We start from the raw sequence: 24,119 nt of genomic DNA, 5'->3' as shown, positions 1-24,119 counted from the left end.
CTTTTAAAAAAAAATCAAATGTCACAGCATTGTTCAGCTTTGTGTGGTTGTGTTCAGGCGCTGCTTCACATCATCAGCTTCAGCTTTTAAAAAAAAATCAAATGTCACAGCATTGTTCAGCTTTGTGTGGTTGTGTTCAGGCGCTGCTTCACATCATCAGCTTCAGCTTTTAAAAAAAAATCAAATGTCACAGCATTGTTCAGCTTTGTGTGGTTGTGTTCAGGCGCTGGCAGCTCTGCAGCTCTGGTCTCAGCCTGTTCCACCTTCTTTTTCTAGTTTTACCCATCATGCTCTGGTTTCCTCAACCTAACCACAAATAGCAGTCAGGTGTGGGAGTCTCGCACTTCGTACAGCCTCCATCGACCCCAGCCTCCGCCTCATTCATCTGAAATGGATTGCTGCTACCAGCAATTCAGCTGCCAGGACGATTTAATTGGAAAACAATTTGCTTGTATGTAATTTTTACAGGAGGCAGCTTTGAACGGTCAAACCAGACCAGGCGCTGCTGCAAGGCTTTGCTTTCTTCTCTTAAAGGTTGTTTCATAGTTCATAAGTGTGACAATTAGAGATGAGCACAGAGACACGTTTGGCTTTTGTAAAACCGGTTAAAACAAATAAGTGAAGTGAGGCTGGTTGTCTGTGAGAGGCTGCCGTCGTCTAACGGAGGGACGTCTGCATCCAAGCTCTTCCTATACACACACACACACACACACACACACACACATATATATATACATGCACAGGCATATACACGAGGTTCCAGGGTTGTTGTTTTCCTGATCAAACCAATTAAAAAAAACTCTTTATTACAAATGCAGGCTGTGCTGAAGCCTTGTCTGAGCTGTGAGGAGAACTGTGGGCGCCGCTATCTGCTGCTCATTAACACTTCCACTGAAATGTTAGACTTCACACCGTCTGTACTTGTAAACATCTTCCCAGCAGAACACGGCGCTCACACACACCCACATGTTAAACTACTGAAGCTCAACCACCACCTCTTTGGCTTTTTGGTTTTTTTAAATAACTTAGGTGTTAATAAAGATAAAGATATTCTTCTCCATAAAACTGCAGTGTGTCTTTGTTCATGCTTCCTCTTTTAAATCATAGCATTAACTCAAATACATATAATAATGCTGTTTTTTCCTGAACAGTAAGGAATAAGGTCTGTATGAAGGAAACAGTCAGAAACAGCCAGACATGAGGCCATGAGATGATCAGGAAGCATCAGCCTGTGATGAAGTAAACATGAAACGTGGCCCATACAGGAACAGAACCATCTCTCTCTCTCTGGCTGAATACATGCTGTTCTCACCTTTTTTTTCAAAGTTTTCCGGAGCTGTACGAAGCAGATGGTGTGTTCCTGTAGATGCTGATAGAGAGTTTGTTATTGAGTTTGTTACCAGCAGATCTTCAGGAGGAGCGCATCACCTCTACTGAGCCCATCAGGGACACGTGCAGGACAGAGCAGGTGTGTGCTGGTCCTACAAACCAGGGCTTTCCAGGTGATTGTTAGAATAGCTGCTTCCAGAAACACGAGCAGAAACACGAGCGTGGCCGGCCATGCTTCCTCCTCCAGCAGCAGAACTCGCTGCCAGTTTGTTCAAACTTCTGTTTGGGAGAGATAAAGAAAGTGAATCAAGTTTTTCCAACAGAAGTCTGTCCTGGAGGTGGGGTGGAGGGCGACATGCTGCCACATGTCCTCACTTGTTTCAGCGTCCAGCTCTTTCTGCCATCGTTGCAACGTGTTGCTGTCGAGGGCACGATGGCTGCTGATAGCAAATAGAATAGACTCACTGTGGAGCATCCTCCTGACAAATGAGGACATGCTGTGAGAACAAGCTCCTCTTCTGGTGGATGTGGGGGGAGGTGAGAGCGAAGGGTCGAACAAGTCTGGTCGTTAAGTTGCATTCATCATCAGCGTCAGACTAAAATCAGCGTAATGCCGCTGCACCGTTCAGGAGGTGTTTCTAAACATCATGACTGAACCTCTCATCTGGTTGGCGTGCAGTGAACTCTCCTAACAGGTCATTCAGTCCGTGGTTCCTGTCAGGAAGTCTGACCAACAGGCTTCAAAGCACTTAGAACGTGTTCTAGCCGTGCTGGTGATGTGGTCTGTTCAGGACTTGGTAGCAGTGTGAGATCTACAGGGGCCTTCTGGAAACATGATTCATGACGTTCTGGGGGTCTGAAATACTGACAATATGCTGGTTTGTTTTGTTTTTACTATGGATTTCTATTTTTCTGTCTCCTCCTCTTCATGGATGATGAGTGAAGTCAGGCTGTTACTGACGTATGATTCATGCATCAGGGCGACTCATCACTAATTCACTTTAATGGAGATCCTGGCCTGCATGCTGCTTGTGCCATCACCACTGAAGTGTGTTTCACAAAGTTTGTTCGCTTTAACTCAAACATCAGAGGAAAAAAACTAACTGTACAGATGCCAGTTGCCAAAACGAAGAACAAACCAAATCATGTGTGGTGCTGAAAGCAGGCAGCAGCGGCTGCTTTAGTTTTCTAATTATTATCTTTATTTTAAATTTCTCCGGCTTCCTCCCACAGTCCAGAAACATGCTGAGGTTAATTGGTGATTGTAAATTGTCCGTAGGTGTGAATGTGAGTGTGCTTGGTTGTCTGTCTCTAAGTGTAGCCCTGTGATAGACTGGTTACCTGTCCAGGTGAACCTGCCTTCACCCTAAGTCGGCCGGGATAGGCTCCGCCCCCCATGACCCTAATGAGGATTAAGCGGTGTGTAGATAATGGATGGATGGATGGAAGATGGATGGATGTTGGTAAGTATCAATCTAATCAGAGGTGACAGTAGATCACTGAGGCCTGACCAGGACCTCCAGACATGGCCCCTGATGTCCCCTCCAGCCTCCCGCTACGCTAAAGCTAAAGCTAAAGCTAAAGCTAAAGCTAAGCGTCCCAGCAGCCTGCCCTGTGCTGTGTTACAGTCTCTTCAAACCAAACTGCGTAGCTACAAAACACAAACCAAGTGAGAGAAGTGACACTCACAGAAGAGGAGCTGTCACAGAAAAACGGCGCTTCATTATCACCTAGATGGTTTTCAAAGGACTCACAGAAGTGGGATTTACAGGAGTTCTACTTCACAGTGTTTCATCACATAAATATTAACTCTGCCAAGGCCGTCTGAAGAATCCATTAATTGAATGTGAGACTAATGATTTGCATTTTAATAGCACACCTACACTTCCTTCTGTATGTGAACCTGCTGTAGCTTCATCTCATTAATCACCCACCTGTCCGCTGCTGAATGGCGCTTCAGCAGTGATCAGAAGACAGTGGTGCACTGGTGCATTGTGGGTGGACAGAATGGTGAAGATCATGCTACTTCGGTCATAAATAGATAAATCTGTTAATTTCAGCAGTAAGCTGGTGTGTGTTGAGGTGAGAGCAGGCAGCTTAATGACAGGTTGTTCAGAAATGATTCCCGCTGGATCGATTCCTCGTGTCGGCTTTCTGCTGGAAACATCCACCGAGGCCTGTTTGGCTGAGAGCAGCTCTTCCTTTACAACCAGTCTGTTTACATGCACACTTTATTCCACATGGCGCTGCAGCTCCTCACAAAGCTTCTCACAAACACCATCTTATCCTGATCCCTAATAACATACGCATGAATTAACAGCAGGGGACGGCTGACGCATGCAGGGGAGCTTAAAGAGGTGATCAGATGCATAGATGTCCAAATAAACAGTTTAATGACTAAGAAATATTGTTGCTGGGTGATTTGAAGCCTTCGATGCTGGGGTAATAACAGCACTGAAGGAGGCAATAAAAGAGAGCAGTGAGGGCGCACGGTGCATGTGTGAAATGAAAACAAGCTGAGGATGAAGACTGTTCACGTCTTGCAGTCGGCTGCCTCACATCTTCACCACCAGGTGCTTTGTTCACTCCTCAACCTACAGAATAAGTCATGCTTCAGCAGCATGCTGCAGATAGACTGTGCCCTGACAAGTCAAGGACATTAGTGCATAGAAATAAAAAGCAACAATATCTTGAAGAAATGTCCCATTTAGTCAAACAGCCAGTTTGTGTGGTTGCTGATCACCTGGAGGCCAGACAGGCTCTTAAACGCCACACAGCGGCTGGATAACACATGCATGTGTGCAGCTCCTGCTTCATTCAGCTGTCATGATGCTTCTGAGCAGATCAGCTCCAATATGAACTCTCCGTCTCGCTCTTTAGCACAATATATGGCTTCTAAGTTTGCTAATAGTTTAGCTTTCACCAGTAGTTCAATGGGACTGATAGCATCAGTAATGAATCAAAATGAGCTCGATGTGTTTCTCTGCAGGCAGTGATGAGGCCACACAGTGCTGATAGGAGCACCGTGACTCATTCTGGGACGACAGGAACGCATGTCTTCTTCATTTTGTTTTGTTTTTTTATTTCTGCTGAGTAAACTGCTGAAGGCCAAATAGTATTCTTTTATTTTTTATTATTTTCATTCACTTATGCAGGCATGTAGAGGTACACTGTCAGGACTGTCAGTCCCAGTTAACAGTTATTCCAAGTTATGCTTTTTTCTTATTACTTATGTCCATCCATCATCTCTCCACCTTCATCCTCACTAGGGTCATGGGGGGCGGAGCCTATCCCAGCTGACTCAGGGTGAAGGCAGGTTCACCTGGACAGGTAACCAGTCTATCACAGGGCTACACTTAGAGACAGACAACCAAGCACACTCACATTCACACCTACGGACAATTTACAATCACCAATTAACCTCAGCATGTTTCTGGACTGTGGGAGGAAGCCGGAGAACCCGGAGAGAACCCACGCTGCACGGGGAGAACATGGAGACTCCACACAGGAAGATCCCGGTGCCCCCACCGGGACGCGAACCGGCGACCTTCTTGCTGCGAGGCAACAGTGCTACCAACTGCGCCACCTTGCAGCCCTATATTATATTATATTATATTATATTATATTATATTATATTATATTATATTATATTATATTATATTATATTATATTAGATTATATTATATTTTATTCCTGAATGTCCATACGATGTTCACAGACAGCTACCTTGACTGCTGACCTTGTATGAATCTTGAATTCTGTTGTGTTGCTGCTCCTGATTGGCACAAACATCAAAGTAGATTTTAAATGAACTGAGATGATTGTGTCTGTGCTAATGTCGGGTTTTGTTTGTTGCTCTGCAGCAGAGTGTTGGAGCTCGTAGGAGATCTTGTTCCAGGTGTACCAGCGTTTCCAGTCTGATGCAGACACTAATGATTCTTCTGTCTCAGCCACTCACAGTTATGGTCTGACAGATATTAGCTAAACGTTCCTGTCTGGCTTTAGAAGCATCTTTTGCTGCCTCCACAAGCCGTCACGCTGCCTCACACTTAAACAGTTGTGTGACTGTAGTACAGTCGGTGTGATTTCAACTGATTTATTCCTCCAGAGGCTCAAAGTCTCACTCACTTGTCTAAACCACCTGCTGTAAGCGGTGTAATTCACAGCCACATGCCAGTCCTCCTCCATTATTGTCCTCCTTAGTTACTGATGTGAGCTGCGCTGCCTTCAGACTGCTGCCTCCTCTCCATCTGTTGGCTGCTTTAGATTAGAGCCATATTTTTACCCCATCCCTCTATTAGACTTTTCAAGCATAGGAGTCCATTCAGAAAGCACTCTTTTCATATGCTTGTCAGGAAATGAAAGCAGAATGAATAGAAATGCCCTTACTGTCTGACTGCTGGGCCATGTGACTCGCTGCTTATGCCTCAGATAAACAACCCCCATGTCATGCATGGCTCTCTCAGTTTTTTCAAATCCTGCTTTATCCCGAAGCAAGAATTCCGTTTGTGGGGCTGTGACATTTTTTATGTGATTTATTCTATTGTCCTGAGTCCTCTGGCCGTGGCTGCCCCTCCGCCCCGTCCCCTTGCCATCAGCTTTGACAATCCCAGCCTTTGTTTTTGCAATGAGAAGCAGCATTCTTCCAGAGGGATGACCTCCTCTGTCTCTGCAGGGGCTGGCACTGAGGACGCGGCCGTACACCAGGATTGGACAGCGCCCACCGGATGCCGTGAAGCGAGTCCGCTGGTCGTCACCCCGACTCTGCTGCTCGCATGTGCGCCAAACACACTCTCCTTCCTCAGAAAGAGAACTTGAGGGATCCCTCTGTTCACCACGGCTGACACTCCAGGGCCCAGCACCACCATCAGCACCTCATCATCAGCACAGCACAAAGGGATCAGACTCTGCGGATCATCATTCATTCCTGTAAGTAGCCGTCTACTATTATTGACTCAGCGTTGTGTTTCAGAGGCAGTTCTCATGGATGCTGTCATTAAGCAGCCGTCTGACATGGGAAGTATATTCTCAAAATCAAGACACAACAAAATACAAAGTTTGAGCAGCACCTTAAGGAGAGCAGCTGAGACGAAAGGTAGTGAAGTGAAAAGCTATTTCAGAGAGACTCATCCTTAAAATCCCACAGCAGCTCCATATTAGAATTCCAAACCAGCCGCACATCAAGGCACCCGGCTCAACTTTCACTCCTCAAACCAGTTGAAAGCTCTGAATGCAAACATCAGAACATCAAAAACCAGAGACAGTGATACATCAGATTACCTGCAGCTGTCTATCACATCCAGACACCTGCACGGGGATTAATAACCGCTGTGTGGATGGCGGCGGTGAAGTTAAGTGAATTTATTTGCAAGCAAAAGCAATATTTCTGTCATTTACAATGTGATTAAATGCAGTGCACAGAGAGCTTAGTATTGTTTTCATTGTCTTTGACTCCATCTGCCACCTGCCTGGAGGACTGCAGGGCTGCTTGGAGCTGGGCTGAGCTGGGCTGGGCTGGGCTGGGCTGAGCTGAGCTGAGCTGAGCTGAGCTGGGCTGCTCAGAGCTGAGCTGAGCTGAGCTGAGGACTGGGCTGGGCTGAGGACTGGGCTGGATGCAGTGTTCAGTGTGAGACACGAGGCTAGCAGGGCTACAGGTTAAACAGAACACATGCAGAGGTGGGTCATTGCTGCTGTCTGTTTGGATCCCATAGTTGTCAGCTTTGGGTGCTGCTCAGTTCTCTGCAGGCTCGTTACCCTCTAAAGTGAGGATCTTTCATCAGCCTGTCTTCAGTGTGTGATGGCTGGCAGCCCCCAGCAGCCCCTCCATTCCTCTGTCATTAGCACAAACAACATTAGTATGGATTTCCCAACTGAGACGGGATTTATGTCGCTGAGAGGTCTGATACCAAGAGAGACCTATTTATAGTTTCCACGAGCTGCGCCGTACATTTTAAACTTGCTGTGAGAAGCGTTCGATCTTTCAAAGTGCTGAGTGAGGCCGGCCCGTCTCCCACCGTCCTCCTGCTCCGTACGGTTCTGTGATCCAGTCAAGGTCCGTCATTAGTGAGCTCTGGACTGCAATCATCGAGTCTGTGATCCAGACCTGGATCTGTTTCCAGCCCTATAGCCTCACTGCCAGGTCCATTTATACACCTGCATTGATTTATGGCTGCTTGGTCACTTCTGATGCTTAATGTTCTAAAATGGCTCATGAACAGAACAGCGCCTGAAACCAAAGCCACCGTCGCACACAAGCAGGTCCAAGTGCTCTGGAGTCAGGGTGAAGCATTGATGCCATGGTTCAGCTTCAGTGTGGTTCAGTGCGTGGAAACACTATAATTGTATGTTTACAGCTGAGCTGAAGGAAATAGTGCTTTATTATGTAGCTGGATCCGAAATCCAATCATTCGTGAACTTTAAAACAACAAAACACAAAAATAAACAGAAAATCACCATAAAATCTAACTTCAGCAGCTTAAAGTCGACTTTAACATCAAAGTTGAAGTTCTGGTGTTTGTGGCTCGTCTGCTCCCTGCGGAGGTCATTAACAGACGGAGAGCCGCCGGTGCTCAGTCATGTGTACGGACCAGCTCAGCCTGAACACCAATCAGCTGCAGGTTTACAAGAGCCTTCTCAGCTGATGGGACGTAATTAAAAATCCAGAGACAACGGGCCAGTTTGTTAGCGTGACCTCGGTTCTTCTGCCCTTCTCCTTGTGCCACAGAACATGTTGGTACTGGTACTGGTACTGGTACTGGTCGTCGTCCACGCTGCAGGTAGCGGCAGATGAAAGCCGCACACCGTTACCAACAACGACAGCTAATATCCACGACTCATGTGTTTCTTTGTTGGCGATGTGTAATCCAGCTGTTCCACTCAGTTCCTCTCCTCTACTGGTTGAACTATTTGCTCTGTGTTGCCTTCACTTGTAGCAGCGAGTCATGTTTGAATCAGCAGCTCGTCACCAGGCTGATGGCGCTACAGAGCTCTGCTATCATCTCATAAGGCAGCACAAACAGGACTGTGCACAGAAAAACAGCACAGGTGCAGGTTTTTGAAAATAATTTTAGATGAGTTTTTATTTCTGTCTTCATCTGACTGTTACTAGTGCAGAGAGACGGAGGCATGACGGGCAGCAAAGGTCCGCCCGCCGCAGAAACCAGGACCTCTGCAGCCACAGTGTGAGCTCTATGTGGCCTTTACCAGGCCACCAGACACCCACAGCTGTTTTATTTTAATTATAAATAGTTTAAATATAAATTACTGAATTAATGTTGTAGGCAAAAAATAAATAAAGCTAAAAATACAGCAAACAGAGAGTGCTGGCTGGAGACCAGACTAATGGCTGCATACAGACCAGAATGAGGCTCAGGCATCATGTGAGTGTTGCTGTGTTGTCTCGTCTCCACCGTGGAGCTTCACCTGTCGCTGTAGAAACACAGAGGATCAGGTGTGTCGCTGAAGGCAGCACATTGCCTGTAATCTCATATTTGACACCAGCTGCTGCCTAAAGTCCTGCTTAATGAACTCTGTCGTGGCATCGCGGGCGGATTCTTGTTGAGATGACATCCTGGTGTCTACAGGGTTGTAGAAGCTATCAGACAGTCCCTCTGAATGCACACACAGCCAAGTGAGTGGATGTGAGTGTGAGCTGCCCGGCGGACGTCCAGACGGCCTGATGGTCCTCAGAGACGAGCTGCACCTTCAGCTGACTGACAGGGATGGCTGTGTTTTACTGCAGCACATCTGTCAGGAGGACAGCCTCGTTAGCGCTTTCATTTTCATCATTAGCTACCTCCATGCAGAGGGTTTGCTTTTCATTCCCATTTGTTTGGCTGGTCGTGAGCAGACTGTCTGTAGAAGACTCAGCAGGCTGATGCGTCTTCACAGTTAGAGGCTTGTTGAAAAAACCCACTAATTAGCTGCTGATGCTGAATGAACTTTACATTTTGCTGCTGACTCCTGAACTGTGGCGTGTACTACTTTCTTTCCCTTTACTCGTTTTGTTGCAGCACTATTCGTATGCAGCAGGTCCTCCACATTCAAGCACACAGTTTGGTTTTGAACACTTGTCCTACACGTTTCTTTCAGGACTCTCTGAACTTGCAGGAGATCAAGGACATATACTGGATTTACTGGTTTGTTTCATTAACTGGTTTCTTGCAGGCGTATCTGATTTGTGATAAACTGCCACGAGTCCTTGTTCATGTGGAGCCAGATTTGTCCTTCTAATGTGTTCAGAGGATAACACTAAACATCATCAGCGTATTTAAAATGTCTCCTTTTTCAGCAAAACATTTTCCAATTAACTCATTTTTCATATGCGTAGAAATGATTTCTCTTTATTTTTTCCTCAGGTTAAACTATAATCTCACATCTGCGGTTGTTTACAGCCGTGACTTTAATTCAGCTTTAAATGGGGACGCAAAATGGTGACGAGGAGCCGCAGCTTTTCATCCTGATGTGCATAGATAATTATCTTGTCTATATCAATGACATGCTGTTCAAACATGACCCTATTAAAGCTATCCTGATGTGTTAATTAGCTAGCACAACCTTTGATCTCAGACTGGGGATAATCCTTTTTAATCAAGGATTAATTATGTCTAAAGACGTGTGATTAACCAGCAGAGGATCCGTCTCGTGAAGCGAGGCCTGAAGAGAAGGGAAATGAAAGCAGACAGAGCGGCTGGCTGCTGGGATCACTGGTATCTGAGGTGCACACTGAAGGCTGCAGAAAGCAGCGAACCAAATGGATCTGCATGAACATGAAACACTCATACAGACTGTGGTGTGTCTGCGATCACCGTTTCTCTGTTTGTGCTCTCTGTCCAGCACAAACATCAGCAGCACCAGTAAACCCAGTAGCTTCTGGTGGAGATTCACTCCAGACTTACACAAAGTGTGCTGATGACACACTTGTTTATGGCTTCATGTTGGATAATGAACCCCACATGTGGACGTCTAGAGGGACCCAATCAGAGACTAGTGATCAGGTGACCTCCGTCAAACACTGAGCAGGCGGTCACGCAGGTCACATGACCAGAAAGCAACATCATGTGGCACACATGCATGACTCTGCTGTCAGACTGATTTTCATCCTTCATATGTTTCCTCTGTGCAGGATAAACAGCTGATCTGACCCTGTGGTCCACTGGGCCGGAGCAGAGCAGCACCAGGTGTTGGAACGGCCATGTGTGTTCACTCTAAACATAGGTGGGACATGAATGGACGTGAACACACACACACACACACACACACACACACAGATGGCATTGTGTGGACTCTTCAACATGCAGACAAGAGGAGCTGAGGATGGACCTACAAGCCTTTATCTAACCAGCAGTCGCTCCTGAGCCACAGCCTCTGGTCTGTAGCATGCTGTATATCACATACCATATAAAACAATGGCTCAGCTCATAGCGGGAGTGTGTTCAGCACACACAGATGAAAGGCCTGGTAGGACAACGCTGAGATAGCATGATGACACACTGCAGTAGCTCATGCAGTAAATGAATGCTGTGAACTGGGAGGAGCTGCTCTGGATCCTGCTTCTTTTGGAAATAAGTCTCCTCCATGTTTCCCACAGTAGATGTGCTGTGACCCTCCAGATGTCTGCTGTGGGTATCAGCCTGCCATTCCCGCCACACATTTCACGCAGCTTTCTCCTCTTCCACTGTCTGTGTGTTGCTGTTATCCAAATCCCCTTCGCTACGGGAAACAACAACAACAACCTCCAAGCAGCCGCCTACGCACTGAGAATGGAAAGTTTTGCTGAGGTTTTGTTTCATGCCATAAGACAAGCCTGCTTGGTTCTGTTGGTTAATCGCTGTTCTGTTGACAGTCCTCACCTCCCTGTGTGCAAACGCTCCGCCACCGTTCCCTCGATGTTCTGCAGGGGCACAGTCACTGCATCCCGGGCTGTGCACTGCCCAAGACAGCTGTGATTGGTTTTCACTAAAACAAACAAGCCAACCTGATTTATTTTCCACTACAGACTGTCAGTGCAGCCACACTGCTCTCCAGCACCGACACAGTAAGACGACAGAAGACGCTCCATCACTCACAGCTGCAGCACCTCTCAGTCTGTATGAACATGATCAGTCATCACAAAATGACATCGCAATCTGTAATAAAACCTAAAGGTACCAGCTTGTGTACGCAAAATCTTCTTAGGAAAGGTTTACTTGTACTCCCAAGTTGCATTTATCTGAGCTTCTCTTACATTCTGTCATGTAAGCCGCTGACAGAAAGCTGAAAATACAATCTACAGCCTAAAGCAGCTCTTTTTAAAATTCTGACAGAACTGATAGAACCAGCAGCTGAGGAACAATTCATGCCTCTGACTGGCTTCTTCTCCATAGCAACGGTACCCAAGACTCATGGATGTTGTCGTATCCGACATGCCAAAACGATGGAGAAGCAAGATTTAGCAGAAGCTGGAAGGATTCAGACTGGTGGTGATGGCATAAAGCCCATCATCATCATCATCGTCATCGTCATCGTCATCGTCATCATCATCATCATCATCGTCATCATCATCATCATCATCATCATCTGGAGAGTCCTGTGTTTCTGTGTTCAGATTTAGGATGTTATATAAAACATTCGTAGTCTTGTTTATCGGTCACACCTGTACAGAAGCAGCTGGAGACTGAAGCACGGCGACATGTTTGGGACACGCAGTGGAAATACATCTACTGAGTTTAAGATATGAAGACGATATGCAAGCACGATGAATGATTTGCTGTATTAATTGGACATGTCTATCCTGATAATCAATAAAAATGCCTCTCTGTTTGCCACCAGTGTGAATAAAGGGCACTGTGAATAGGATGTATAATTTATAAGCATGAAGACCTTCTTAGTTGCACCAGTTCTTATTTGCACTTTCATATTTAGCTAAACTTGAAAAAGACTGAATACATCAGGTCTGTGTCCAGTGTTTACAGGCAGGAGGAGGTCTGACCCTTTCAGCCTCTTCAAATCATTAGCTCAATTGTTCTCTGTAGTACACCAGTATGCTTTCAAACGAGATGAAAAAAGAAAGCTGGAAGCGGTTTCTGACCTATATTCTGTTGTGCAGCAGCTCCAGCAGGCTGCAGCTGAACAAAATGCCTCCTTCCTTGTAGTTGTGCCTTGCAGCCAGAGACTGTTGGTGTATGGACTTCAAAATGGAATTCACGTTCAGGGCCATTAGCTGTAGAGACTCAGCGAAGCGGCTCATCCATTCACAGGCTAAAGAGAGAATGCTAAATATAACTGTAAAAGCAGCTAATGTCTCCTTTAGCAATGACCAATCGAAGTGGAGTCTGGTGTAAGGCCCTTTAAACCCAATTACACAGAACTCCATTCATTACACATGTGAAGCCAGTCAGCTTTATGTATCATTTATAAATGCTAGAACAAATAACATTCCTCAAAATGTTTTCTATTTAACTCAATACATGTAGAAGAAACGCTAACGTACACGTGTCTGCAGAAATAGAAGTTTAAAATATTTTTTCTCAAAAAGCACTTCATTGGTTCTCTGAGCTCAGCAGGAGGTCAGTAGAAAGGTTCAGACATCTCATGTCCCACCTCCCTGGTTCTTATGACCACGTCATGTGTTCTGTGCCCCGCAGGTAGTGACATGACTCAGGTCTGACCCTGGAGATGCCGAAGAGACGAGACATCGTCGCCATCGTGTTGATTGTGTTGCCGTGGACGCTGCTCATCACCGTTTGGCACCAGAGCACCATCACTCCTCTGCTCACTGCTCGAAAGGGTGAAAAAACATCTGTGTTGGTGTTTTCAGATAGAATAAACTTTCTTCTTTTTAATCATCTCAACAAAGGAGCTTGTGTTGCTCACAGTGAATTGTAACCCGAGGGGGGAGGTCACATGTTAGGAAATGATGTCTGTCTACTGATATGACACCAGCTTAGCATCCAATCAAAGAGTCCACTCAGTCTCATTTGATGTAGTAAATGATCAGGAAGAGGCAGAAACTGAATGTTCCATCTGACAGCACACAGAAGCTCATTGTGATCGTGTTCCTTCCCGGCTAGATGACAGACGTGATGGTCACTCCAACTCCAGGAACACCTTCGCTTTCAAGGACTCCTGCTCCCTACAGAACCGGGACATCGTGGAGGTCGTGCGCACTGAGTACGTCTACAGCCGGCCCCCGCCCTGGTCCGACGTCCTGCCCACCATCCACATCATCACTCCCACCTACAGCCGCCCGGTGCAGAAGGCAGAGCTGACACGTCTGGCCAACACTCTGCTCCATGTGTCCAACCTGCACTGGATCCTGGTGGAGGACTCCCAGAGGAGGACCACTCTGGTCAGCCGCCTGCTCCAGGACACAGGGCTCAACTACACCCACCTCAACGTGGAGACACCCAGGAACTACAAGGTACGGGGAGACACCCGGGACCCGAGAATACCACGAGGCACCATACAGAGGAACCTGGCCCTGCGGTGGCTCCGAGAGACCTTCAGTGTAAACAGCAGCCAGCCGGGGATCGTCTACTTTGCAGATGACGACAACACGTACAGTCTGGAGCTGTTTGAGGAGGTGAGGACGTATATCACTCCTGGCTAGATCCACCTTTAGATCCATTATGACTCACTAAGTGATGTGCTTCTTTGTCTCTGTTTCCACCACCAGATGCGTTCCACTAAACGAGTGTCGGTGTGGCCCGTGGCCTTTGTGGGTGGCCTACGCTATGAGTCCCCTAAAGTGAACACCTTGGGCAAGGTGTACGGCTGGAAGACTGTGTTCGACCCACACCGGCCCTTTGCTATCGACATGGCTGGCTTTGCAGTGAACCTGCGCCTCATTCTGTCCAAACCTCAGGCTTATTTCAAGCTACGTGGGGTGAAGGGAGGATACCAGGAGAGCAGCTTGTTGAAGGAGCTGGTCACTCTGAGTGACTTGGAGCCTAAAGCTGCTAACTGCACCAAGGTAGGAACAAGGAGGCTCTGTGCATTTTAAAGTGTTGTGAAAGCCCAGTGACTTGGCAGCGAAACAAGCGAGTGTAAGAAGATGAGTCCTGGGATCTTTCCTTGTCATAACAATTTGTTCTTAAAGTCAGTAAACTGTCAGCTTATAGCCAACCCTTTAAGCCTACAGCCCATTTAAAATATGCTATGTTCTGCCTCTAGACACTGTGCAGCACGTATGATGTAAAATATGAACACTGCATTTCAGTGACTGTTTCTGCTCGTCCATGCAGGTATTAGTATGGCACACACGGACGGAGAAGCCTGTGCTGGTAAATGAGGGCAAGAAAGGATTTACAGACTCCAACGTAGAGATATGACATACTTCATCTGACACAGGTAACAGCAGAGATTTAGAAATGCAAATGAGTGCATTTCCACACAGTGATTACTTTGGGGGCCAGACCAAAGGGGAAGCATCTGGGCTTATGTGTGCACCACCAGATATTCCCTGACTTGAAGCGAAGCTCTGACCTTTATATAACATGTGTCTTTGTTGTTTTAAGTGGAACATGAATGCGCTCATCGTTGCTCCAGCAGAATAACTGTTGTAATTGTGCTGCTTTCTCATGTTCCTCCAGGCATGGAGGGAAGTTACCCTTTTTTTAAGCCACAGTAGTATTTCTAAGTTGTACCCTGGGGCTGGTCCTTTCACACAAGTCTGGAAAACATTAGCTTCATTCATTAAACAGTTTTATCAGGATCTCTTTGGGCAGGGACTAAAAAAAGACACAGCAGTCCAGTACGTGTTAGGGGACTCATCTTATTCTGTTTCCTGTGACATTCATGGTGCCATCTCTGTTCTGGATCAACTGATTCTGAAAACAACACATGGATACGCACTGGTCAGCCAGAACATCAGAACCTCTGGCAGGTGAGCTGAATAACTCTGATTATGTAGCTACGCTGGCAGCTGTCAGGAGCTGGGATGGATCAGACAGCAAGTGAGCAGTCTGTTGGATGTGTTGGAAGCAGGGAAACGAGCAGCGTATGGATCTGAGAGACCGGACAGGAGGTCATTTGTGATGGCTAGGTGACTAGATCAGAGCACATCCAAGATGTGAGGTCATGTGAGGTGTTCTGGGTGTGCAGTGGTTAGTATTGGACCAGTGGTCCACGAGGAGGAGACCAGAACAGGGTCATGGGCACTAAAGGCTCATGTGGAAGGTTGGCCTGTATGGTCTGGTCCCACAGACGAGCTGCTGGAGCTCTAACTGCTGAAAGTCTTGATGCTGTTGTGATAGAAAGCTGTGGGAACATGGAGAACATGGCAGCCTGCTGAGTGCTCATGTTGACCTTGTTCACCACTGAGAGCAGCTTCGATGGACACAGACCTGTGAGAAGCAGATCAGGAGAGAAGGTGGCCTGATCTGATAAATCTCATCTTCTTTTACATCACGTGGGGTTAGGTTAGGGTTATCCATGTGATGCAAGAGAAAGAGACAGCAGCAGGATGAGCTATGAGAAGAAGACAAGCCAGGTGAGGGAGTGGAAACCTTGGGCGCCTTGAAGCAGCTCCTTCAACACTGCTGCAGATCATCTACACCCTTCATGGCCTTCCCTGATGGCAGTGGCCCCGTTCAGCAGAATAATGCTGCAAACATGTTCAGAAATATCTTAACATGGCAAAGAGTTCAAGGTGTTGATTTCACCTCCAGCTTTCCAGATCTCAGTCTATCGAATGTCTGTGGGATGAGCTGGAAAAACAAGTCTGATCCATGGAGGCCTTGTAGGACTTGACTCATCTGCTGCTGACGTCTTCCTGCCTGGTACCTCAGGACACCTGCAGAGGTGTGTGCATGAGGAAGCCATGAGGTGGTTTTAATGTTGTGGCTGATCGCTGTGTTACCATTTTATTTTACTCCAAATGCTCAATTTAGAAATACAGAGAAACAGATGAATAATTCTACTATTTTAAAGGACTGTTGTCCATCACATCGGGGTAACGGGGTATTTTATTTGGTTGTGTTTTTTAGCTCTCTAACCCTTGAATCCAGACTTTTTCACGAGGACATAAAGCTCCTTCCTGTTAACATTTGTGAGGAGAGATGTTCTTTAAAACAAGTAAAACATATTTCTACTTCCTTAGCTTCCAAGTGTTACACGTTCAGATACACAAGATGAGCTTCTGTCGTATGCTGCCTCTCTGTTTGAACTTTATTATTCTAGATTGTCACTGAAGCGTTTACCATCAGATGCAGTCAGCATCTCCTCGTTACAGCCCCAAAGTGACCCCATCACTCTCATGGAAGTGTGGCCTGCAGCACAGAGCAGGAACATCAGGATCATACAAGCCTCATAGTTCATGTGAACACTGATCTCTGTAACGAGCATATAATTCTCATTTAGGGAAATGTTTTTAATTTTCTAGACTTAAAGGTCTGTTGTTTGTTTTTTGGGGCCTCCTAACAACCCAGGTCATGGAACTGAGAGTCAACACATTTACAATCCTTCTCACTGGCGTACGGTGGTTGTTCAGTTAGTTTGTAATTAGTGTGTCTTAGTAGTCGCACTAAGGAGGTAATTGAGACGTCTCTTACCCCGAGGAGACGTCAGATGGAGTCTCTTTTGTCACAGCAGATTCCCTGAAGTCTCCCAGGAGATTGTCTTCAGCGTCTCCATGAGCACCAAAGCAGGACTGCTGTCATTTCCGTTGCGTTCTGTGATGAGCCTCTTCTTCTTCTTCACCTCTCCATCCTGTCTGCTGTGCTGTGATAGGTGGTGGGATGGCCACTTGCTGATAGAGCTGTATGTCTCCTCTGGAGGTTCACAGGGTCGTCCTGAAAGCACTCTTTTTCTGTTCAAGTGAAAGTCTCTCTTTCTCTTGATGCTGCATAAATAAGGCAAAAATAAACTGGGCTATTGGTTTATTCAGTTAAGTCATCTGAGCTTGTGCTGCCTCCTTCTTAAGGGATTCTATGGAAAGCAATGCGTCCTGTTTGTTCATGAGCAGGCTTCAAAGTCTGTCAGCTTCTCTCAGATGTGCAGAGGCTGGTGGAGCAACTCTGTGGTGCTCTGCTCCTTCATATCTGCCCTCCACTTCTTTCACATCTGGCAATTTTGCTTAACTTGCGCTTAACAGTATGAAGTCTGTCTTGTTGCTTCTCTGTAAGCTGTTTAGCTCAGTCTTCATATGTTTAGCTCAATCTCACACCTTGAACGAGGAGCTGATGCTAGCTGGGGTCCATCTCCTTGTATGTCTGTGTGCCTTCTATTGCTTTTCCTTTTCCATGTTTTTGTGGCATCTTCAAAACATAGAACCAAGTGAGCATATGGGAATACAATAGACCCGCCTGTGAGATCATCCTGCATGGCCACGTGTCCTACACCAGGTCAAAATGAAAATGTTCAGATATTCTGGTGTGTGACCAAAGTCCTGCAAAACATCTACAGCATGCTGAACTGACATTAAAACAACGGAGGAGCCAGAGGGGCTCCCACAGAGGTGACCTGAGCTCTCCCAGGAGCAGCACAAGTTCAGTTCTGGAGAGAAGGTCTTAAAAAAGGTCTAGAGGACAAGAGAAATGTACTGAGTCTAAATAAAGTCAAGCATTTTTCATCAGCAGCTTTAACACAGCTCTGCCTGAGATGTGTCTGACTTGTTCTGTCAGTCGCACCTCTGACGGTCCTGATGGTGTCGAGGACGCTCATTCACTGTTTTTTATACCTTATTGGCTCAGACATCATTATTGTTTGTGGAGTTGATGCCTGATCAGCAGCTCTCAGTAGAAGGCTGGAGCCCCCATGATAGTCGCTCTCAGTGTTTCTCCACACAATGACGAATAATAATGAAACAGCTGAATTATGACACAACACTGGTAACCTGTTCACTGACAAACGATGCCATGTCCTTTACATCTGGGTTTACTTAGACGCTCCAGCTTTGGCAGATGTGAGACGTCCATGCTTGTGTTGTGTCAAGTCAAAAATAAAAAACTAGTTTTCCAGTTGTAGTTATGACACAACGCTCATGTTCATGTTAAGTAGGAAACTAGAGACTGATTCCTCCAACACCACATGGCGTCAGCATGAGCTCACTGGTCTCCGGCTGCTGGCTGCTCTTCCTGTTTCTTTGTTCGTTCTAATTACGTGTGCTCTTGTTGTTTCAGGAGGAGTTTCTTGACTGGATTCTTCCTGGATTTAAATCAACCTCGGAGCTTCTCAAAGCAAAGGAAATATTACCATAGCTTAGAAATGGAGGCACACTGTCCACTCCATGAAGCCATGTGCGTGCACCGACCACCGACCAGTACAAAAGCACAACTGCACAGAAACAACGTGGCCGGTTCTGCCCGGAGCGCTGGCCCACACTCGCAGGAGCTGCCAAAAGGAGCTTGCCCACTGAGGTCTCCTCGGAGAGCCGAGACAAAGGATGTTACGCGACTTAAACTGCAGGAAGAGATGGTACGGCAAGCAATAAAGAGCCCTGTCAGCGCAGACAACACCAGCCAGCCATCCAATCAGCATTAAGTAGGGCCCTTTTGTTCTGAGGCACGCTGGCTGTCGGGCACAAGGCTGCACAGAGGAATAAAAGAAGTCCTTGTTTGAAGTGAGTCAGCACTGACTGACAGACAGCACTGATGGGATCTGAGCCCTCCCCACTCGTACTGTACAACACTGAGCTATTTAGATAGCACCCTGAACCCAGCACTAATTAGGAGTCCTGTTACTCCTCAACACACATTCACACACACTCAGCTGTCACGCTGCACAGAGACACACAAAACACAGAGCAGCCATTTATTATAGCGTAACAGCAACGTCCTCCCTCACACTCATTCACTGCAGCTCTGCTTTAGTCCTGAGATGCTGTAACATTACTTCTCACATGTAGGAGAGGACTGAGTGTAGCTCGCAGTCTGTCCACTGCACAGGTTTCCTGATAAGCTAATGAAGTGAACTGAAGGTTTATTGTGATTTATTTATTGTTTCAGAGGAACTGGTACCATTGGCTTGTTAGCTGTGAACTATACATGTAAGAATCAGTGGAATATGAAGCCATTATGTGCATCCTTTCTTTTAGCTGTGTTACACATTCTAATTATTCCCACCATGGATGGATGACTTGCAAGTGATGATTTCATACCCCATTGACTTGCAGTGGCACCGCTTTTAAATGCAAATGTTCTCTCCGACTCTGCGGCTTGGAAGAGTTTGGTCAGTTGTTAATGTGACAGGCTGCTGAAACCTTGAACTTTCACTTCAGAACAAGGGTCTGATGTTGCTACAACGCTGCTTGGGTTTCACTTGAAAGCTCTTTGCATCACTTCTGCCTCCTATTGTCTCATAAAGCTGTTGTTTGTTTGTTAAGATGCATCCATTCAGTAACTGCTACATGACACCAGAACACTCACACAAGCAATACAAACCCAACAGTGTGACTATAGCTGTGGTCCACAGACAGAAATCATTCCTCTGTCAGTGGGAATCCACAGAGAAGAAGATGTGCTTGATGTTTCTGCTCTATGTGTACAGGTTCAGTGTAACTAAAGGTACTGTATGTACATGGACATAAACTGCTCCCATACAGTCATGCCTCTGCCTCTGATTGGTTGTTGATGTGTGAGGTGTGTCTGCAGAATGCTAGAGCACGGCTGATAACAACGTTGGGATCCTTGGATCTGAATTTGACCTCATGTCAAGAGTACTTTGTACAAAAAGGCACATTTTCATACAACAGTTTCCCACAAAGTTCAGTCACTGGACGTCTGCTGCCATTCCGAGGTCGGGCGTGTCCTCAAACTGGACCTTGTAGTCTCCCTCCTGCTCCTCAAACACAATGACCTGATTGGTGAGAGCAGAGTGAATATCAGAGTTGACTCTGTCTTGCTGTGTGTTCACACTGTAGATGTAGAATTAATGCCCTAAGTCTGTTAACATGCTGAGAAAAAACTTATAAAGGACTTATTATGAATCTATAGAGCAGCAGCATCAGCATAACGAATACAGACTTCATTAAGCTCACAGACTGTACATAAAAGATGGATGTATGAGACTCCTGAAGACACTGAAGAAGACGACTTTAGTGGTTTTAGTGCAGGAGGAAGATGAAGATAGCCATCAGTGACTTTTCCTGGTAGCTGCTGGAGTTTTATTTCCTTAACCAGCCGTGTTACAGGAAGTGTTCAGAAAAAAGCCTCTACGGTACGTATCTGTGGATGTTACCGCTACGCATTTAACTAAAGGTTAAAACATCTTTCTGTGTAAATATCTCAACGTGGACACCTGCAGCTTAGAGACACCTGCAGCCTGGATATGAACACACCTGGTTTCCTGTTTAGAGTCAGTGGGTGGAGCTTATATTCAGGTGGGCTCAATAGTCCAGACATTACGGTACAAGGTAGCCCCGCCCTGAAACATAGCACAGTTTATTATCTGTTTACTCTAAACAGGACCATGTTTCATTAAATCCCCATCATGCTGTAATAAATTGAAAACTAGAGATCCTAACTCACTAGGAACATGTCCACTGAGGGAACAGATCAAGTGGAAACTAGGGTCATTTCCTCATCGGCTTCTTTTTACAGCCAGAATCCATCTTTAATATGCAGCCCATGGCTAAGCTACCAGTAGCACAGAAAGGCAGTGATTGAACTCAGAACATCTTCCAGCACATGAAGGTGTTCCTCTGACAGGCTGTACCTGGTTGATTCCACTGTTTATGAAAGGACCAGGCAGGTAGAGCGTCTGCTGGGGGCCAATAGACCAATAGCGGCCCAGATTCAGCCCGTTGATGAACACAACACCTTTCTCCCAGCCCTGTGGACCGGTCACATCCTTACATGAAGCATTTCTCACACAGAGACATTAGCAAAAACACACACAGCATAGAACATTAATTATGTACAAATAAAATAAAGATTTGTGGGAATTGTTTGATTTTTTGTCATATCTGGACGAGCAAACATTTGATTCTCTTTGACAGAGTGCCTACAGATGAGAACACCACAAGGGAACCAGCTTTGTTCTCATTTATTGAACAGAACTATTGGACCCAGTGTAGATTCCCTGTAACCCTCATTTCCTGTAGCTGGAAGATGTCTGAGGCTTTTCTGACACGTTCTGCCCTGTTTCAACCTGGGCTTCACCTAGATCTTTAGGGTTAGGGTAAGGGTTAGGCCTGTACTTCTTCTCGCTGAGCCACTCTGTGATTTTGCTGCTGTTCAGATGATCATCCTGTTGAAGCGTCCACTCGTCGGTACCACCTTACCTTTGAACAGATGAGCTCACCTTATCTTCAGGGCCTCTTTGATATCAGGCAGGATTCAAAGCTGAGTCAGTGGGCAGAACATTTCCACCACCAAGCTTCACAGCTGGATCTGAGGTTCTTCTGAAAAGCGGTTTTTGGCCAAACCAGCTTTTCTTTGAGTGTCTGTCTCGAGCTCCTCCTCCTGAAGACCTGCTCTTTGCCTGCATGGTCACTGGCAAGCTGCAGTTCTGATGTTCTCCTCCTGGTGTTCCTCCCAAACAGGTCAAATCTGTGCAGACTCTGACTGTGGATGCAGAACTTTGACACCAGCAGATGCAGGAGTTACCTGCAGGTCCTTGAAAGGGAATCCGGGGGTCTGGACGTGTCTTTTTACATCAAATGCTCTGCAGTTGGATTTGATAACGGGCCGGTTCTGGGCTAATTGGCACAGGTTTGAAATTTATGACACTTCAACACGATTTTCCGCACAGTGGACTGATTTATTTCAAATCATTAAAGGATCTTTTTTAAATCCTGTAGACATCCGCAACCTTTTTCCCAAAGACCTCAGAGGACGATTTCCATCTTGGCATGATGGCAGCACACACACAAACTGCTGTCACTGTTTGGCACCGAGTGTGAAACCCCTGATTTCACTGGTACAGTAACTGTGCTCACTTTAAATGTAACTGATCAGTTTTTTATTTATTTAAATTGGAAAAATGTCAGTTTTATGTGTCATTTGTTGTGGGATCATACTTTTTAATAGGCACTGTTTCAAAGAGGATCGTGTGTTGTTTCTTGTCTAGATTTATTGAAAAAGGTAACGATTTCCACCACATTCACACGACTGCATGTGTTTAATTTTACTTACTGGCATCTTCACAAACGTGTCGCTGGGGTATCCGTACACGAACAGCCTCCCCATGAAAAATCCAGGAAAGCTGGGAGCTTCAGAGAGAGTTTTCCAAGGTGCCTGATAAAGACTGAAAAAAAAAACCGTTGCTTCAAAAATACTATTACAGACAAATGAAAGTGAAATGCAGCGCGTTGTATTCAATAAAGAGCACAAACCTGTCAATAAAGCTGGGTTTCATATCCAGGCTGTACACTGTAAAATCCCGCAAGGGGATGTTGTTTAATAAAATGTCTCCCACTAGTCCTGCAAGAACACAAATCAAAATTGGGTTATGCTCAACCCACTGAGTGGTTCAGTGATTTAATAGCAGGCATAGCGATGAACTGCACGTTACTCTCTCCATCACCTTTATGCTGTTTGTCAAGGTCCCTTCCCCGGTGGACTCGGCCGCAGTTCTCCACCAATAAACTCAAGGTACGACGTCCCTGGAGGGATGGATCACTTTCATGTCTTATGATAATTTCAACAGCAAAACAAGCGACACTGCAGCATCCATCACATTCAACAAAGCAGGTGAACTGCTTCTCAGCGTGATGCCATACCTTACCGTCAGGAACCGCCAGCTCCAGGCTCTGCCGCTTGAAGAGACCAACGTAGCTTCTGTCTACAAACACCTGAGGCAGTAAAGATCACTGTCAAGTCATGATATTATGGTACGAGGCACATGAACTCAGCTTCGCTTCAATGAAACATCTCAGTGGTTTTCCAGTGATCAGACCAGTGGCATGGCCTCACTGCTCACAGCACTGACCCACATGATCCTACTGGGTATCTTTCAAACAGTTACTGAAAATAAGAATATTGAATCTGTCCAATAAAGGCTACAGCCAGAAGCTGGAGGAAATTAGCTTAGCATCGCTCAGCTTAGTTAAATTGCGAGCAAGCAAACAGGCCGGCACGTAGTCCTTTAAAAAAGTTTTATTTAAACAAATTCACTTGTTTCAAGCTTTTTGTCCTTAATTGTCTTATAAAGATATCATAACTTGTGAGTGAGATTCTCCTCCTGGTTCTAACTTAGAGGTTGAATTAGCAGAATTATAAAACCATTTGATCACTAATGAGCACAAAGCTGCTGCGCTGAAGCAGCTTCTTCTGTTCAAGTCTTCACATATTAAGACCAGAAAATGAGCAAATGGAGTTCAGTGTAGTCCCACATCACAGCTCAGCAGTCTGGTGTCTCTGTAAACAAACCAGAGAGCTGACAGCACGTTACCCAATCACAGACCTGTGTGTTGACCAATCAGATAACCTCCGTGTGTTTATTGTAAGTTTAGCTTGAAGAACCATTATTTTGTTATCTTGCCATAGCTGTGATGTTTTCATTGTCACCAACGGCCTTTATGTTGTATTAATCCGTCATCCTTCCCATAATATGCAGACATGGCGACTGGAGGCTCAATAAAGAAGAAAAGTGTTCACGTGTCCAGAACAGACCCATCGGGGAAGGTTCAGGTTCTACTGACAGTCGTGTGACTAACAGATTAAGTTTAGTCCTTCATCCTGAGTTGTTCTATGTTCAAACTGTCTTACAGTTCATTTGCATAGGTTGTGTTTAACGTCCCTTTTAGACCTGCGCTGGACCCACGAACATTTCCATATTTCCATATCGCTTTAAATACAAACCTGAACTGCATGTGGTCGTACTACCAGACAGGCACGAACACAGAGCTGAAGCCAGAGTTTACATCCGCT

The 24,119-nt window shown here is 45.9% G+C and overlaps 2 protein-coding genes across 3 annotated transcripts in view; one reads left to right on the top strand and one right to left on the bottom strand.

The window, feature by feature from the left end:
* Positions 1-19,848, top strand: part of LOC103357895 (galactosylgalactosylxylosylprotein 3-beta-glucuronosyltransferase 1-like) — a 32,611-nt gene extending 12,763 nt beyond the window's left edge. The window contains exons 3-9 of one of the 2 annotated variants that reach the window (XM_008282646.1): positions 6,135-6,258; positions 10,454-10,545; positions 12,954-13,096; positions 13,380-13,891; positions 13,985-14,281; positions 14,553-14,658; positions 18,429-19,848. In XM_008282646.1, coding sequence (XP_008280868.1) covers positions 12,985-13,096; positions 13,380-13,891; positions 13,985-14,281; positions 14,553-14,639 — 1,008 coding nt within the window. In that variant the 5' untranslated portion in view covers positions 6,135-6,258; positions 10,454-10,545; positions 12,954-12,984 and the 3' untranslated portion in view covers positions 14,640-14,658; positions 18,429-19,848. Of the gene's footprint in view, positions 1-6,091; positions 6,259-10,453; positions 10,546-12,953; positions 13,097-13,379; positions 13,892-13,984; positions 14,282-14,552; positions 14,659-18,428 lie in introns of those variants that run through there. The other variant, XM_008282645.1, reaches the window with a different exon arrangement.
* The window catches only part of LOC103357896 (beta-galactosidase-1-like protein 2), a 12,139-nt gene continuing 7,065 nt past the window's right edge, over positions 19,046-24,119 (bottom strand). Inside the window, exons 14-19 of the mRNA XM_008282648.1 lie at positions 22,970-23,041; positions 22,774-22,852; positions 22,583-22,670; positions 22,383-22,494; positions 20,962-21,078; positions 19,046-20,103 (exon numbers count right to left, since the gene is read on the bottom strand). Of these exons, the coding sequence (XP_008280870.1) occupies positions 20,017-20,103; positions 20,962-21,078; positions 22,383-22,494; positions 22,583-22,670; positions 22,774-22,852; positions 22,970-23,041 (555 nt within the window). The 3' untranslated portion in view covers positions 19,046-20,016. The remainder of the gene's footprint in view (positions 20,104-20,961; positions 21,079-22,382; positions 22,495-22,582; positions 22,671-22,773; positions 22,853-22,969; positions 23,042-24,119) is intronic.

Source organism: Stegastes partitus, unplaced genomic scaffold (assembly GCF_000690725.1).
Source record: "Stegastes partitus isolate 25-593 unplaced genomic scaffold, Stegastes_partitus-1.0.2 Scaffold280, whole genome shotgun sequence".
Taxonomy (NCBI): Eukaryota; Metazoa; Chordata; class Actinopteri; family Pomacentridae; genus Stegastes; species Stegastes partitus.
The sequence above is the reverse complement of the archived record's forward strand: the minus strand, read 5'-3'. Positions and strand labels throughout refer to the sequence as shown.